Source organism: Mus musculus, chromosome 5 (genome assembly GCF_000001635.26).
Source record: "Mus musculus strain C57BL/6J chromosome 5, GRCm38.p6 C57BL/6J".
NCBI lineage: Eukaryota > Metazoa > Chordata > Mammalia > Rodentia > Muridae > Mus > Mus musculus.
This window is the reverse complement of record NC_000071.6, coordinates 90335740-90351341: the sequence shown is the minus strand read 5'-3', so window position 1 is coordinate 90351341 and position 15602 is coordinate 90335740. Positions and strand designations below refer to the sequence as shown.

Genomic DNA, 15602 nt, shown 5'->3' with positions numbered 1-15602 from the left:
TTTAATGCCGTGACCACCTTTAATACAGTTCTTGATGTTGTGTTTAGCCCCGGCTGTGATATTATTTAGTCGCTAATTAATAACTGAAATTTTGCTACTGTTTTAAATCTTATGTAAATACCTGATATGCACGATATCTGATATACAACCCCATTGGGCTCACAACCCACAGGATGAGAACAGGATGTAGATTGGCTGTGGACCTACTTAGTGCAGGATAGACAGTGACTATTTTGTAGTTCTCTTGACTGTTGCTCTGGTCTCTTTTAAATTTTTTTTCATCTTTATTTTAAAGTATTCTATTTTTTCCCACTGTTAAAATACTGAATTTAAAGCCAATATTCAATTAAATATTTAGTTTAAATGCCAGGCAAGCACTCTTAACACTGAAGTCTGCAGCCCTCCTGTATATATTCAGATAAACTGTAAATGGTTTAAAACTCACACAGTTACTCTTCATGGAATAATGAGACTAGAACTTCTCTAAGATTTAAAGTGGATATGTTTCCTTCTGTGGAGGGAATAGGACAACATCCTTCAAAGAAAACCTTTTAAAAGTTTCTACCAGAAATATGAAATTGTTGGTAGCATTCAATTTTATGTTGTTGCAATCTTAAAGATATATTAACTTTCTTTGTTAGGTTACATAGTAAATGTTGTCTGAAAGATCAAAACAGTAGAGTAAAATAGAGAATAATAATAATAATTATATATCAGGTATGTTTTTAAGCTTTATTTTCTACCTTTTCCTCTACATTTTCTTACATGTGTATAAATAACATTTATAGAATCAAAAGTTTTGTTTTGCATAAATGGAGATGTTTAAAAAGTAGTTCCTGATGCTTCTTATTTAGTATCAGTTTCTATGTGTGTGTGTAAGTGTGTAAAGAGGTCAGGACGTTTTGTGGGGTCCACTTTCTCAGCCTTTATGTGGGCCTCAGCCTTTAGATCATGCTTACATGGCCATCCAGCACCTTCATCTGCTACTGAGCATCTTGTTAGCCCCATGCTCTGGTTTTTAACTCTTACTTTACTATTGGTGGCAACATACATTTTTGAAACTGTAATATTTGGAGAGAATTCCACTGACTGATCACTTCTCTGCATATTTAGTAGTAAATCAAAAACATAGTTAGTGCTTATTACTAAGTCCTAAGCAGAGTTTTGATTGCTTTATGTATATTCCATAATGGTAGGGCTCATCACTCCATTTTATAGTTGAAAAACAAGTTAAGACATGGAAGTGATTTTCTTGAGGTTAGAGTAAATGGTAGAATTGGTATATGTACAGTATCCACTAAAACTGACTTTCTTAAATGCTTTTGCTCTACTGCCTCCTTCCTGTGAATTGCTTAAAAAATGGGTTTTGTATAAATTACAGAATCCAGCAAATTAATCTCTCATCTGGGTCTTTTAGATCCCTAAGGATGGCTTTAGTCTACTGTAGGTGTAAGAACTACTCCCTACCAGACTTTGAGTGTCTTGTCCATTGTGTTCTGTTCTTTCATCCTGTTGGTTTCCTAACCTCCATCTTGAGAATATTCATGTAACTGATCTTGATGCTTGATGTATAGATTGTGAAGGTGATCAGTAAATCAGATTCTTCTCTTTACACTTTTGTTAAATATCGTATAAAAATACCACTGTGTAGATAACTTGGTATTGTACGTTCTCAAAATGTAAAGTGGGAAGAATGGCCATTCTGCCAGGTAAATATGACATGGTGGCTGAACCTTTCAGACCCTCTAACAAAAGCTTTGTTAAATGTTCTTAAAAGTAATAACTGATTGTAAATGAAACCTTGTGAACTTAGTGTTTCTATAAATTGTTAAAGTTGAAAGGTAAAGAATTTTAGAGAGCCTTGTGAAAAATAGTTATTTAAGGTATTTGGCTATTTAAAATGTTTTTATTATGTTTACTTGTGTATGTTTGCCATGGCACACATATGGAATTTAGGGACAACTTGGAGGACTTGTGGGTCCTGGGAATTGAACTTGGGCCACCAGGCTTAAGTGGCAAGCACTTTTATCCTCTGAGCCATATTATGTGCCTTTGACTAAACTTTTAAAACATTTATTTAGAACTCTCTTTATTTCTCTTAAGTAAATGGGCAATGTTAAGGTTTGTGTGCCTTAATGAAATACTAGGGTCCTCCGGTCCTCCTGTCCTCCTGTCCTCAGTACTGTAACAGTTTAGTTGTTAGGTTTGAGTTATGTCTGTCTGTCTGTCTGCCTCCCTGCCTATCTATCCTGCTTTGCTTACATGTGTATCTGTGCACCATTAGTGTGCTGGTGTCCATGGAGGCGGGAAGAGGACAGCAGATCCCTTGAAACTGGACCTAGAAAAGCTGTGAGCTGCCATGTGGTTGTAGGGAAGGAATTGGACCTAGATCCTCTGGAAAAAGCTAGAGCTCTTAACCACTGAGGCTCCCACAGAAGAAGAGTGGTCATATTCTAATACCTGTAAAATCTGAGTACTTTACAGATACTGTACTTAATGTTGTGTTTGATTTTGAAGTCATCTTTGCACTTTGTTTCCTAGCATTATGTCTCCTGGATTTATAATTTGAAATTGAGCTATCTTATTTTAGAGTCCTTCTTTGGTACTTCCTGATTTGAGGCAGATTATTTAATCTTGTTTTCTTCATGTTCAATCTAATGAATTTTTTTTATTTTTAACAGGATCTCTTTAAATTGGAGTTTTTTAACTATTCAGCTTAGGATCCTTTTTCTGTTGAAGACTTCCATATCCATCTGCATACATAGGTATATAAAATAGGTGTACATACAGATAAAACATGTATTGATTCCTTTGCTGAATATGTGTGTGTGTGTGTCTATATATATATACACACATATATGTGTATATATACAATTTATCATATTTGTAAAGATGAAGGCTAATTTAAATACTAGTAGGGTGGATCTGCTTATTCATTTTTACAAAAGGGGTTGAATCTTGATTGAATATTTGATATTGCAGGACATGGTATTTTCAATATTTTAAAGATTTCACTGATGCATTGATTTTTATAGTCATCAGTGCTGGAAAGCTGCTTTGTATAAACGAAGAACACAGAATAGCAAAAATGTGTCTAGGGCCACCTCAGAAATCTTTGAAAATTCTGTTCTAATCCAGAGTCAAAATCATTAATATTTTTATATGATACCCATAGGCAACTCAGACAGCAATTTAAAAAATCAAATATTATATTGCAGTACTATCTGAAAAATATTAATTCAATATATGATGAAGAATGATAGTAGGAAAATATTGCAAGTCTTTATTTTCTATATTTAAGTATATTTTTATAAGTTCAGAAAACTGTATGTACAGTAAAAACGCTTTAATCCAAAACATATATGATAGTTTTGAGTCATTGTTGCTTTAAGTTTTATGTTATATTCAGAATCAAGGACTGTAGTGAAGTTACATAGGCAACGTGGTTGAAAGCTGTCAGAAACACATTAAATTCATTCTGAATTTGCTTTAGAATTTTTGTTGTGCGTTTAGAAGCTTGTTCTTTTGAGACAGCATCTTTACCATATAACTGGCTGACTTGGAATTGGCTCTGTAGACCAAATTTAACAAAGCTGTACTGGATTGCCACCTAAGTGGTAGTATTAGCAGTACCACCTTGCCTATTTTTTTCCTTGTTGTTTTCTTTTTCCAAACTTTTGATTATTTCAGAAACTACTTAGTATTGCCTTTTTTTTCCTTTTCTTTTCTTTTTTTTTTTCTCTCTCTAAAGAATGAAGATACTTTACATAGATGACTTAATATATGGTTTTTTTTTGTTTGTTTGTTTGTTTGTTTGTTTTGGTTTTTTGAAACAGGGTTTTTCTGTGTAACCCTGGCTGTCCTGGAACTCACTGTAAATCAGGCTGGCCTTAAACTCAGAAATCTGCCTGCCTCTGCCTTCTGAGTACTGGGATTAAAGGCGTGTGCCATCACTGTCCAGCCTTAATATATAGTTTTACATGTTACTTGCTAACTCATTTTCAACTTAATCTGAAGTTTGGATTAAATTTTTTTTGGTCAGGAACAATTCGTTTTACCTTTTTAAGGTTGCGGTCAACTATTTCCTTACCTCAGCCCTCAGTAATTATGTCAAGCAATTACAGAAATTTCCATTTGAGAGAAGTTGCCATATAACATTTGAGAAACTATAGTTGATTCAAATGTTTTGTTTGTTTATGTGTATATGGTGTGTGAGTGCATTCCTGCCTGCCGTGGTGTGGGTGTAGATGTTAGAAGATAACTTTTGAGAAGTTGGTTCTCCCGGTCTGTGGATTACAGAGATAAAGTGCAAGTCTGATGTCCTGCCCAGCAAATCATCTTACCAGAGCCAATGAGTAAATTTTATTTTTACTCTAATTTTTTTAAGACATATTTTATCTAGGTGTGTGTGTTCATGTCCACAGAGGAGGCTTGGAGAAGGGTGTCAGGTCCCCTGGAGCTGGAGTTCCAGGGGTTTGCCAAGGACCCAGTGTGGGCCCATGATTAAGCAGTAAACACTTGTAGCCACTAGCCATCTTTCTAGCTCCTAATTAAAAACAAAAAAGTTACTATCTACCATCCTTTCTTTTTCTTTGATCAGCCAGGAAAGAAAAAGTCCTGTGTGAGAATTAGCTTTTGTAACTGCTGTCCTCTCCTTGGATAGATGAAGGGCTACATGGAAAGCTTGAGTTATGATTAATAAAGTGCACAGTTATTGCATCATATTCTTAGCCACCTATGAAGTTATAACTATCTTATTGATAATTGATGAAAATTTTCTTTGAAATTAGTAGACTTACATAAATGATCTAACATTTTTTATACTTCCTTTCTCACAGTGTTGATTAATGATAGTAGTCTTGGTTACTCTTTTGTTCCTGTGAAGAGATACCATGACCAAGGCAACTCTTATAAAAGAACACATTTAATTGTGGGCTTGCTTAGAGTTTCAAAGGTTTGGTCCATCATCAGAGCAGGGAGCGTGGCAGCATGCATGCATGGCGTGGAGCAATAGTTGAAAGCTACATCCTCCTAATGGAGACTGGCTACTTCTCCAATAGATCAATAGGTTTGTTTCTTAGCATTTACATGGTCTGGTATTCTTGAGCTTGTGTATGGACATACATGCAGGCAAAAAACTCACACACTTAAGAGTCATTTTCTTAAAAATATAGACCAGTGGTTTAGAAGACTGATCATTGAGAAGTTGCATACTGATGGGAAACACTAAAGCTGAGTTTTCTCCCTGTGACAGCTCTGTAGTGATCCCTCAAAGGGGTAATGCCTCTTTGTAGTTTCTAGCCCAGGCCTAGAGACAATTTAATGTAATATGTTTCTTAATACATTGTAGTAGGAGTTTGAAAAGAAGAGTATCAAGTCTCGTTATTGAAGTAATTGCTTGCAGGTCAGCCATTCAAAGTTTGTTAAGATAGATTAGGCTAGAATTAGCATAATGATAATGTATCTTGACATCATACTATTGAACAATATCAGGGAACCTAGACCAGCAAAGAATCAGGGGAAGAGAGCTAGTGACAGCGAAAGGAGTCTCTAAGCATCTGGGATTGTTTTATATCTCACTTCTTCATGCCTCTGGCTTTTAAGATTTTTTCCCTTAGAATTTCAGTGTATATTCCCAGGTCACTTCCAACTTATGTATGTGGGTAAGGAAGTGTGTGTATGTGTATGTGTGTCTGATTTTTCTTCGTTAGTGGTTGCTTTAGAGAAGGGAATAGTTAAGTACATTGCTAGCTAGAATAAAAGTACTATACCATCAGTTGATTTAGACTTTTAAAAACCCAAAACAGGGGCTGGAAAGATGGTTCAGTGGTTAAGAGCACTGATTTCCAGAGGTCCTGAGTTCAATTCCTAGCAACCACATGGTAGCTTACAACCATCTGTAATGGAATGCCCTCTTCTAGTGTGTCTGAAGACAGCTACAGAATACTCACATACATAAAAAAAATCAAAATCAAATAAAATGAAAGATTGAAATAATTTCTCTTGTGCCTGTAATTTTTTATATGAAAATCTTGCACAGTGCTAATAAATTTGAAAAGTGGATGGAACTTAAAAATAGAAAATATTTTGTCAGTTTTAAATATACATAGATCCTATTATGTGACTACTAGAAAAATAATGAATTCATGGTGTAACTACTTGTCATGAGGAGAGGTAACAAATACCAAGTGTCACACAGACACAGCTATTACTTCAGATGTGCTGGGGGCACCAGTTGAATTCTTTGCTTTGCTTACTATGTCGCTTAAGTTTATATAAGACTGCTTAAATCATATTCTGTATACGGGATACATCAAGTTTAGAATATATGATATTTAAATATAATACTTCTCTTCTGTGCTGTTCTAAGTTGAATTTTATGTTTTATTTAGTAGTTAGATTTGGGAAGAATAGAAAAGGACTGTAATGAGAAAAAAATGACTATATTAGACAGATGGTAAACTTGGCCAGGAATCATGTAGATGGAGTTCATGTAGATTATGAATTTATAAAGTACACTTTAAAAAAAAATCATTGTTTATCTAGTGTGCAGTCTAGATCTTAAAACCTGGTAAGTACTCAGTAAGTGTATAAATGAATGCTCAAACTGTTAATGATGATCTTTAAAAAGAAAGTTACTGGCTTTAGGCCAGTAAGGCTTAGATAGTAAAGCCCAGCTTCTAACAAACAAACATAACAAAAATTACTTTGGTTTTGGGGTTTTTATATAAGCCTGAGAAAAATTTTATTTAGACAATAAAATTAAGTCTTTTAAGATATTTAATATAGAGAGACCATAGTGTCGTATTTAGAACATACTGTCAAATATAGGATATATGTTAGAAAACGGGTAGAAGTTACATAGTGCTCCGTGGTCAAGCTCTTTCAGTACTAGGACTAGTAGTGATACCATGCACTCTGGGGGGCTGGGGGTGTGTGTGTGATTAAAAACAGGAGTATCAACAATTTCCCAGCCATTTAACATTTTGTATGACAGCCTGTATGCCAGTGCTGTACAAGACTGTCTCAAAAATACTAAAACAGAAACAGAAGACTCTTTAATGTTGCCCATTCTTCCTCTTAGTATATATGCATGGGAAGATTACTTTAAAATTTCTCCTTTGCAAATAGATGCTTTGGCTGTGTATGGTGGTAGATGCCAGTAAGCCCAGCAATAATAAGATGAACTCTAGATTGAGCTACTGTTCTCTGTTATCCTGGACTACATAGTGAGGCTCTCTAAAAACAAACAAAAATCTCCACAGTAAATAGAAAGTAAATCACAAGACATAAGTTAATGCATTTAATCATATTTTACTTAATAAGAATATACTCAAATGTTCATGAAGGTTCTGGAATTTTAGTATTATTGAATTCTTTCAAAGATATCTATTTATTCACAGTCAATTTCAAGTAAAGAAAGCCCCAGCACCAAACCTTGGATGCAATTTGCATTTTAACAGTAGATTACATTTTTCAGACCAGATTATTTTATCCCATTCTTCTGTTCTCCAAATGCGTACATTTTGATACACTTCGCATTGTAGCACTTTAAACTAATTAATTGAAATTAATATAGCAAGAATTTATATATATATATATATATATATATATATAAAGGGAAGAAGTTAAACATAAGGTGTAGCTTCTGAGCCTTTAGTATAAGCCAAGATACTTTCGTGAATAATGCTGATTTCAGATCTAAGATTTGTCATAGATTTGTGTTAGTAATATTTTGTACTTGTAGAGAAACAATATCACTATCTAGTTATATAATACTGAAACATTTTTATACATATGTCTCTTTAGAAAGTTACTATATGGTTTATTCTGACATATACAGAGAATATATACTGAAGGCTGTTAAATATAGTGTTTGAGATGTTACGGATAATATAAATACCTTTCAGTAGTGGACTGAAATATGTTGCAATGCTGATTTTATTGGAAATTAGAACAGTTGTCAAAAATAGATTTTACATGTGCAAGTTGGAACATATGTTGTAGACTATTTCTTTTAAACAGGTTGTTCCACATACAGTTTGCATACACAGTCCGGTATGGTTTGGAGAACTGGGGCCAAAATACTCCTAGTCCCTTATATAAAATGTATATAGGTGTATAACTTTTGTGCAGCTTCCTATACTTGTTTTAAAAGGTTAAGAGCAGTTTCAGTAGGAAAATGAATGTGACTGATTGCTAACTTGAACAGTTTAGCTGTAGAAGAAAGATATGAAGGTTCTGTTGATGTCTTTCAAGATTTCAACACTATTATCTACATCTTTCTCCAGACCTAGAAATAAACAGCTACCTGTGATTCAGCAAGTGTTGATTCTTCTCCTTTCCATGGACAAACTCTTGATGGTCCCTCAGATAATTCCTTCCAATCAGATTTAACTCTTCGCCCCTGCCCCACCCCCTCCTGCTTACTTAAGTCATCTTTAGATTACTTAGATACATATAGTATGTGTGTTATGTAAATGGTTGCATAGTTGCCGTTTTTTGTCATTTCTGTTTTGGAGTGGATGGAATCCATAAGTGTAGAACCTGTAGAAACAGGGACAGCTATGCATAGCACGTTTCCATTTGTGTAAAAATAGTCTTACACTACTAAGGTGTGTATGGAAAATGTTATAAACTCAATTGGTTACACCTCTTAAGGAGGATAAGAGGTTTCCTTTTGTCTGCTTTTTAAGTCTATTTCGTGGTGCTGACACAGCTCAGAGTCTTACATATGCACGGTCAGTGTCCTACCATTGAGCTGCATCTTCAGTCTTGTGATGTATTCTGTTGTATGTTTGTTAGTGTTTTCAATGCTTATATATTACTTTATATGGAAAGACTATAGCTAGTAGAAGATAAAATAACTTAAAGGTAATTAAAAGTATCACTGTGATAAATTAGACATATATTTATACTCTTGTCATTTTATGACATAACCAGATTAGGACAGATATGGAGTAAAACATAATACACTGACATAGTTTTCTTTCAAAAAAATCTGTATTTTGTAACCATTTTCACTAAATTATTTTTTAAGTCTTTATGGTCTTTCACTTATGCTTGATTAGGCTATTCTCTAGCTGGTATTTTTGTATATGTCTCTAAACTGACATATACAATGTAGTTGATAATGTACAACATTATCTGATAATATAGGGGCAAAATTCAAATACGTTTTGAGAAATGAATTTTTTTCTTAGTATGTTTTTCTGTGGATTGTATCTTTACAGAGTACCTCTTTTGTTTGAAAATGTGGATTTTGAAATCTCACCAGGTTTGCTTGCCACCACCAAAAATAAACAAACAAATAAAATTTAGGGAACACCTCAATATTCAAAATGGTGTTCTGGCTAATTAACACATTTGTGCATACTCTCTGCCTTAGCTGCTGTTTTTTAGTTTTCTTGTTAAGGAAACCAATTCTGAGCCTAGATGCTAGTAAACTTTTGGCTGTATACTCCTTTTTAATGTGAAACTTTACAGAACATTTGAATTTTATTTTAGTAAATATTTTAAACATAAATAATTCTGTAAATTATTTTTATATATTAAAATATAGTTGTTTGTATTGTCATGTTAATTACTTTAATATCTTTTCCATTAGGGGGGAATGGTCTTTTTTCATTGAAATCTTTCTGAACAACTGACATGGGATATTTTTTCCCCTAAAAAATAAAGTTGAACTGAAGAATGATGAATCTTAAGGCTGATGTGTATGCATATCCTTTCATAGTATTTTGCTTGTTTTAACATTAAGTTTATATTAGCAAGATGGCTTAGAAAGGAAAGTTAATGGAAAATAAATATTTTGATGTATAACAAAATATTACAGAACATTTGGAATGTGTTCTCTTCATCCTGAATTTTGTACAGTTGGTTTTCTCCCTCTATCTTTATGTGGTTTCAGACTTAGGTTTGTATAGCTTTTACCCACTGAACTATCTTGCTAGCCCTGAGTGAGTATTTGGTTTGAGTTTTGGAGGAACCTATTTGTTTTTGAATAAGACATTTGAGAAGCCTTTAAGAAATGAGAATGAATGTTCTAACCATTGAGTCCTTGAGTTTAAACATATCTGATAGTGAAGTTCTGAGGGTAAGAAAGTTTGATCTTTAGTTTGAAGATGAAGTTTATTTGAAGCTTAAAGATTGCTTAAAGAAAGCTTAAAGTTGACCTTGAAGGTAGGAGGTAATGAAATTCAGATTGCTGGTTTTACTTTGTGCTGCGTTCCAACGGGGAGATGTTTTGGAGAAGCTGCCAAGTAACTTTGCCACACATAAATGCGGACACCGCATGTGGGCCAAGGGCAGCAGCATTTATGATACTACTTGTTTGCCACTAGCTTCACTTAGTCCCACAGTTCTAGATTAAATGTGGTTTTGTTTCTTATGTAATTCTGTGCCCAGCCTGGGGCATTGTTTCCTTATTGATAAAATGTAAATAATATTATCTGCAGAAAGGCTTCAGTAGCTGATTCTGAGAGTAATATCCAGAACCAGCTGCCTTGATTCACCAGTTTTAGTTCCTCAGCCAAGTCAGTTTAGCTAGGAATAATTGGTCAAGCAGCTTGTATTCTATGCCCTGCTTTCCACATCTTTAAAGTGGTATGATAATAGCACTTTAAGACAGTGGAAATTGTGTGAGTTAATAGACACAAAGACATTTCAGTGGCATATAGTAAACCCACTGTACTTAACTAGTGTAAGTTACTGTCACATAGTTGGCTTATTATGAGGGCAAAATAACATGTTTCTGTTGTTTTTTAAATCACAAGACGAAACTCATGTGTGACCTGCCACAGTAAAGGTGTCTCTTATACCATAGATACTTTACCTCACTTCATCTCTTATAGACTTGTTAGGAAGAAACCCGATATTGGCTACCCCTAACATACTTTCTGATATGCAGTGATTACGCCAGATGCTTTACAATATTTATATTAATAGGGAAGCTACATTGTTGTGATTAATGAAGTTAAAGGCATTACCAGAAAAAAGAATATACACTGCAGTATTTAGTAGATGTTAATTTTGTACTAACAGGATTTTGCAAACAGATGAGTTTATAGGAAAGCAGTTTACTATTTAAAAAGTCTGCATTAAGATAATTCTTACACTCTTTAAGTCAGGTACGATAGTTAGGTATATGGTATACTATATAGTCTATTTGCTTGGTGCCCCAAATTCCTAACTTAGCATTATCATGCCTCCTTTGCATCTTTAATACAGCAGTTAATCTCAGTGTAAGACTTTACAAAGGATAAATTGCTGTGTAACCCACTTGGACCTCTTTTGTTCAATCAGGAAGCCAACATGTTAAGTAGCTTAAAAATAAAAACACATACATATTCTTGTAGGAAAATTGGGATTTTATAATTTGCAATGGTAAAATGTGAGCTTTTTACCTATGAAAATGATTTGACAGAAGTTTGCTTCAGAATAGAGCTTCTGTGTCTTTAAAGACTACGGCCTGAGTCACCCCCTGCTCTTTTGGTAGATGCCTGGCTGGCGAACAGCTACGCTGCTTTAGGCATGGAATAGAACATTCCATTTCCTGTTCCCTTGCTGACACAGAGGAGTGTTCCTGCTGGCAATGATCTAATCATAGTGCAGTAAGAAACATGGCAGTTTGATAAAACATGGTGGAGACAGCGGCTGAAATGGAAGCATATGTGCTAGAAGACATTCTTGAGGTAGGGTTAGGTCTGTAAATGAAATGAAAGTTGAAATTTGAACAAAGAAATCTTATCTGCTAGAATTGTTTCACAGATGAATAGATTAGGGAGCAGAGAGAAGCAGAGCATAAAAAGCAAGATCCGGACAGACCTTATTTCCTGTGAGGATGTGTCAATCTGCTTCACATGATTATTAAACTGTCTAAACATCAGGTTTTATAAATTGTAGATGTGTTTGGTAGAAAAAAGAGAGAGAGGGTTTGGACTTAATTAAAAGCCTTGTGCTGGTGGTGACCTTTAGATTAACTCATTAGAAGGTGGGGTCTGCAAAGCAGCTTGAAGTAGGTTTAGTATCATATGTCTTAGGATTCATTTACATATCTAAGCCTAAAGCTGTGCTTGCAATTCTTATAAAAACTGTTGGTTATTTTAGCCTGGTAATATAATTGCTTAATTTAAGTGGTACACTCTGATCCTACATTTTCCATGTGACTTTATTGTAAAATAAATTAGGAATTTAATTTAAAACCCCTAAAATTTGAGTTGTGATGCTAGAATGCATATTAAAATCTACTCTGACTTAAGACCATGAGTATTTCAAATTATACATTTTTTTCTTATTACATTAGTTTTAAATGACACTATTTGAATAGAAAGCAGTCCAAGGAAATGGGTGCCAAAGTGCAACTGTAATTGATTATGGTCTTGGTTGTAGCATGCTAGCAAAAACTGTATTTACGTAAATCCCATATCCTTATCTGTGAGGATGCAGGGTTGTTATTGTGGTGGGCACTGTTTTTTCTTTCTCCTCTTTAAGAAAAGGAATAAAAAGCCTGGCTATTCAGATATCGAGGCTTTATGGTGGTGTAAGAATAATTGTTACCATTTCACTGTCTTCAAAAGAGAGATTTCATTGTGGGGAAAGGGCTTGGGAGCTGCTGCAAAGGGAAACTAGGCGGGGCCAAGAGGAGAAAAAAAAGCCTATGCGCATTATAAAGTGCTGCATGATCAATGAGCATTTTCTGGAGTCTTTCAGTGTGTGCCTGGAGCTGACATTGCAGCAAGTCTCAGGGTTCTGCAGAGTGAAAACTGATTCCATTGTATTACTACCTCCTTGCAGACACCTGCCAACCGCCCCCCCCCCCAAACCTTATTGTGTAAGTTGAATTGTGTGGTTAATTTCCATTCTCTCCCCTACTTGGCCCCTAGCTTTGACCCTATTAGTTAGTTTCCTTTAAAATGCTGTGAAATTATTTACTGTGAAACAGTGGTATACAGGTTCAGTAATTACAGGCGGTCACGTGACTTCTTTGGCAATCCAGTTTAAACAGACCTAATTTGATTTTAAAGGGCTGGTGGTGCTTTTTAATTTGTTCTTTAAAAGATTTGCTTGTATTTTATAGAAATGTGATTCATGGAGTTTTGATAAACCTATTTAACAGTTTTCTTAGAACATTTAAGATTATAAAATATTTTAGAAGTCTTCATTTTCTTAAGGAAAAAATACTTGATAAGAGTTTTATACTTTACAGATCCTTTCCTACTGGCATAGCAGTTGCTTATAATTATTTCCATTAAATGCCAGGTTTAGATGCTGCATCATATATTTATTCATTATTATCTGTTATTAAAGTCACTGTAATTTTGTTTATCTTAATTTCCCACCTATTTTAATTTGGTTTCTTTATACCTGTTGCATTAAACTCTACAGAGTAGGTTTCTGTTTAAAATACTACAATTTAATTTAGTTGGCAGAATAGATGTGAAAATTTGCAAGTAACAAGAGGATTACCTTTCAAAAGCGAAAGTATTTAGAACAGTACAAGGCCAGAATAAATAGGCAAAGAATATATTTTCTAACTCTGAATTGCACCATTTTCAAAAGTGTCTTAATAGTGTAAGTAAGTATACAGATCTTATATAATGAGCTTTCCAGAGAACTAACCTTTGGCTCCCCCCCCCCTTTTTTTTTTTAAGAGCTTACTTATTATAAATGTCCATGATGGATAATGAAGTGTATCTGTCTAGCAGTGCCATTCTTATTGTATATAACATTAAGCCAGTAACTTTAAGTGTGCTATTGTATTTTTGCCTTTACCATTTTAAATTTATTAAAAATACAGATATTTAAATATTTAGATATTTAAATTTATATTAAATAAATATCAACTTTTTTCCTGGTTTGTAACTTGACTCTTTAAATCATATAACTTTTAAAGGTTCTCTTATTAAATCTTAGAAAAAAGAGAACTTAAAACCAGAAATACAGATGTATCCATAGTACTGTGGCTCTGTTTTTAAATTTAATTTTTAAACTTTTTTGTGATTTACTTTTAAACCACACTTTTAACATCTTAAACATTTTAAATACAATCACAAGTATATGTATATATATATACACATAAACATGAAGAATAGTTGACATTTTAAATCTTTAAGATCTTGAATGAAATAAATTTCTGAAATTTAAAATAAAACTAAAAGGGATTTGTTATAGATTATATGATTGCTTTTTCAACTGTCCAGTTTGGTGAACAAGAATAATTTGGTTAACTAATCGGTATTTATCTTTCCAAACTAAAGTTGTCAAAATGGTTCTGTTCTGCTAAACTTCTATAAAAGGAACTAATAATGCTCAAGATAATAGAAAATTATTAGAAATAGGATAGGCTTTCATCCAGTGTATAAATACTTTGGTTAATCTAATATTTGTTGTTTTGTATAGACGTGGTTCTAATTTCAGAATGTCATGGTTTTCCTGTCAGTGATACGCAGTAGCCTGTCTCAGAATCCTCAGAAGATCAATGGGTAGAAAATACCTCAATGTTATGAGGCAGAGAAGCCTGATTTGGAGTGACTGAGAGCTGTGTGTTTGTAGAAACTTGAGGACTATGTATAGGTTTTGTAAACAACTTGAAATTCAGGAAATTATTCATCTTTTAATTAAATTCCAAATCCTTTAAACTATATTCTTTGGTTTTATTTATAAATAATATTCTTTGGTTTTATTTATAAATAAATTTCTGAAAGCAAGAATATTGAGTATAATTCTCATGCTCAGTCTTGTATCTCTTTGTCAGTTAAAGCTAGGATTATTGATTCATGTTTGATGTTATAGGTCACAGTATTTACAAGGTAAAAGGTCCGTCTCCATGTTCATGGCTTAAGCAGTTGACTGCACTCCTTTAAGTTGAAGCTGAAATAATAAGTATAATATTGAAATTAAGTAAACACATTTATCATATAACCCCATTGTATTATATACTCTTACTTGATATGCATGGGGTTTTGTTGGTTTGTTTGTTTTTTTTAAAGTAAGATTGAAAAAGCCATAAAGCAGTTATTTATTTTTCATTTGTCAAGAGGTGGGGCAAATGATAAATCATTCTATGTGTAGTTCAAGTAGGGAATCTCTGTGTAAATGACTGTTTTTGGAAGTGGTTCTAAGTCTCCCATGCAAGTAGTCTCTCCTCAGTTACTGGCTATATTTCTTTTTATATTATAAAACATAGCAACACATTTAACACATATTCTACTAGGAAGAACTGGATGGAGTAACCCTTAGGTCACAAATATAAGTGCTGTAAATAAGCTTAAGTATGTAAATTGTTTCAGTTGATCCGTAATTTCAATTCAGAAAGGTTTCATAATTAAAATGAAATATGTTGGGTGAGTAAATATCATGCTGATTCATTTCTGGTTTTGTAAAGTACATGTAGTGTGAGCAGATGAATACTAGAAATTCAGTAGTTAACCCAGATTATTTTGTTTCACAAGGTTAAAATTTAAGAGTACAGAGGAAGAAATTTTTGCCATTAAAGTCTAAAATTGAGAACCTATGTCGATCCATGTTTGTTTACTAACATTTACTGTCTAAATAATTTGAGGTCTATTTTTAGAAGTATCTTTAGAAAGCTGAAATTTTTC

The 15602-nt window shown here is 33.6% G+C and overlaps 1 protein-coding gene across 8 annotated transcripts in view; it reads left to right on the top strand.

Moving 5' to 3' along the window:
- Positions 1-15602, top strand: part of Ankrd17 (ankyrin repeat domain 17) — a 141528-nt gene that overhangs the window by 17352 nt on the left and 108574 nt on the right. The window contains exon 1 of one of the 8 annotated variants that reach the window (XM_006535290.4): positions 8563-11693. The exons of 6 other annotated variants lie outside the window; for them this stretch is intronic. In XM_006535290.4, the coding sequence (XP_006535353.1) occupies positions 11640-11693 (54 nt within the window). In that variant the 5' untranslated portion in view covers positions 8563-11639. Of the gene's footprint in view, positions 1-8562; positions 11694-15602 lie in introns of those variants that run through there. One more of the 8 variants, XM_030254925.1, reaches the window with a different exon arrangement.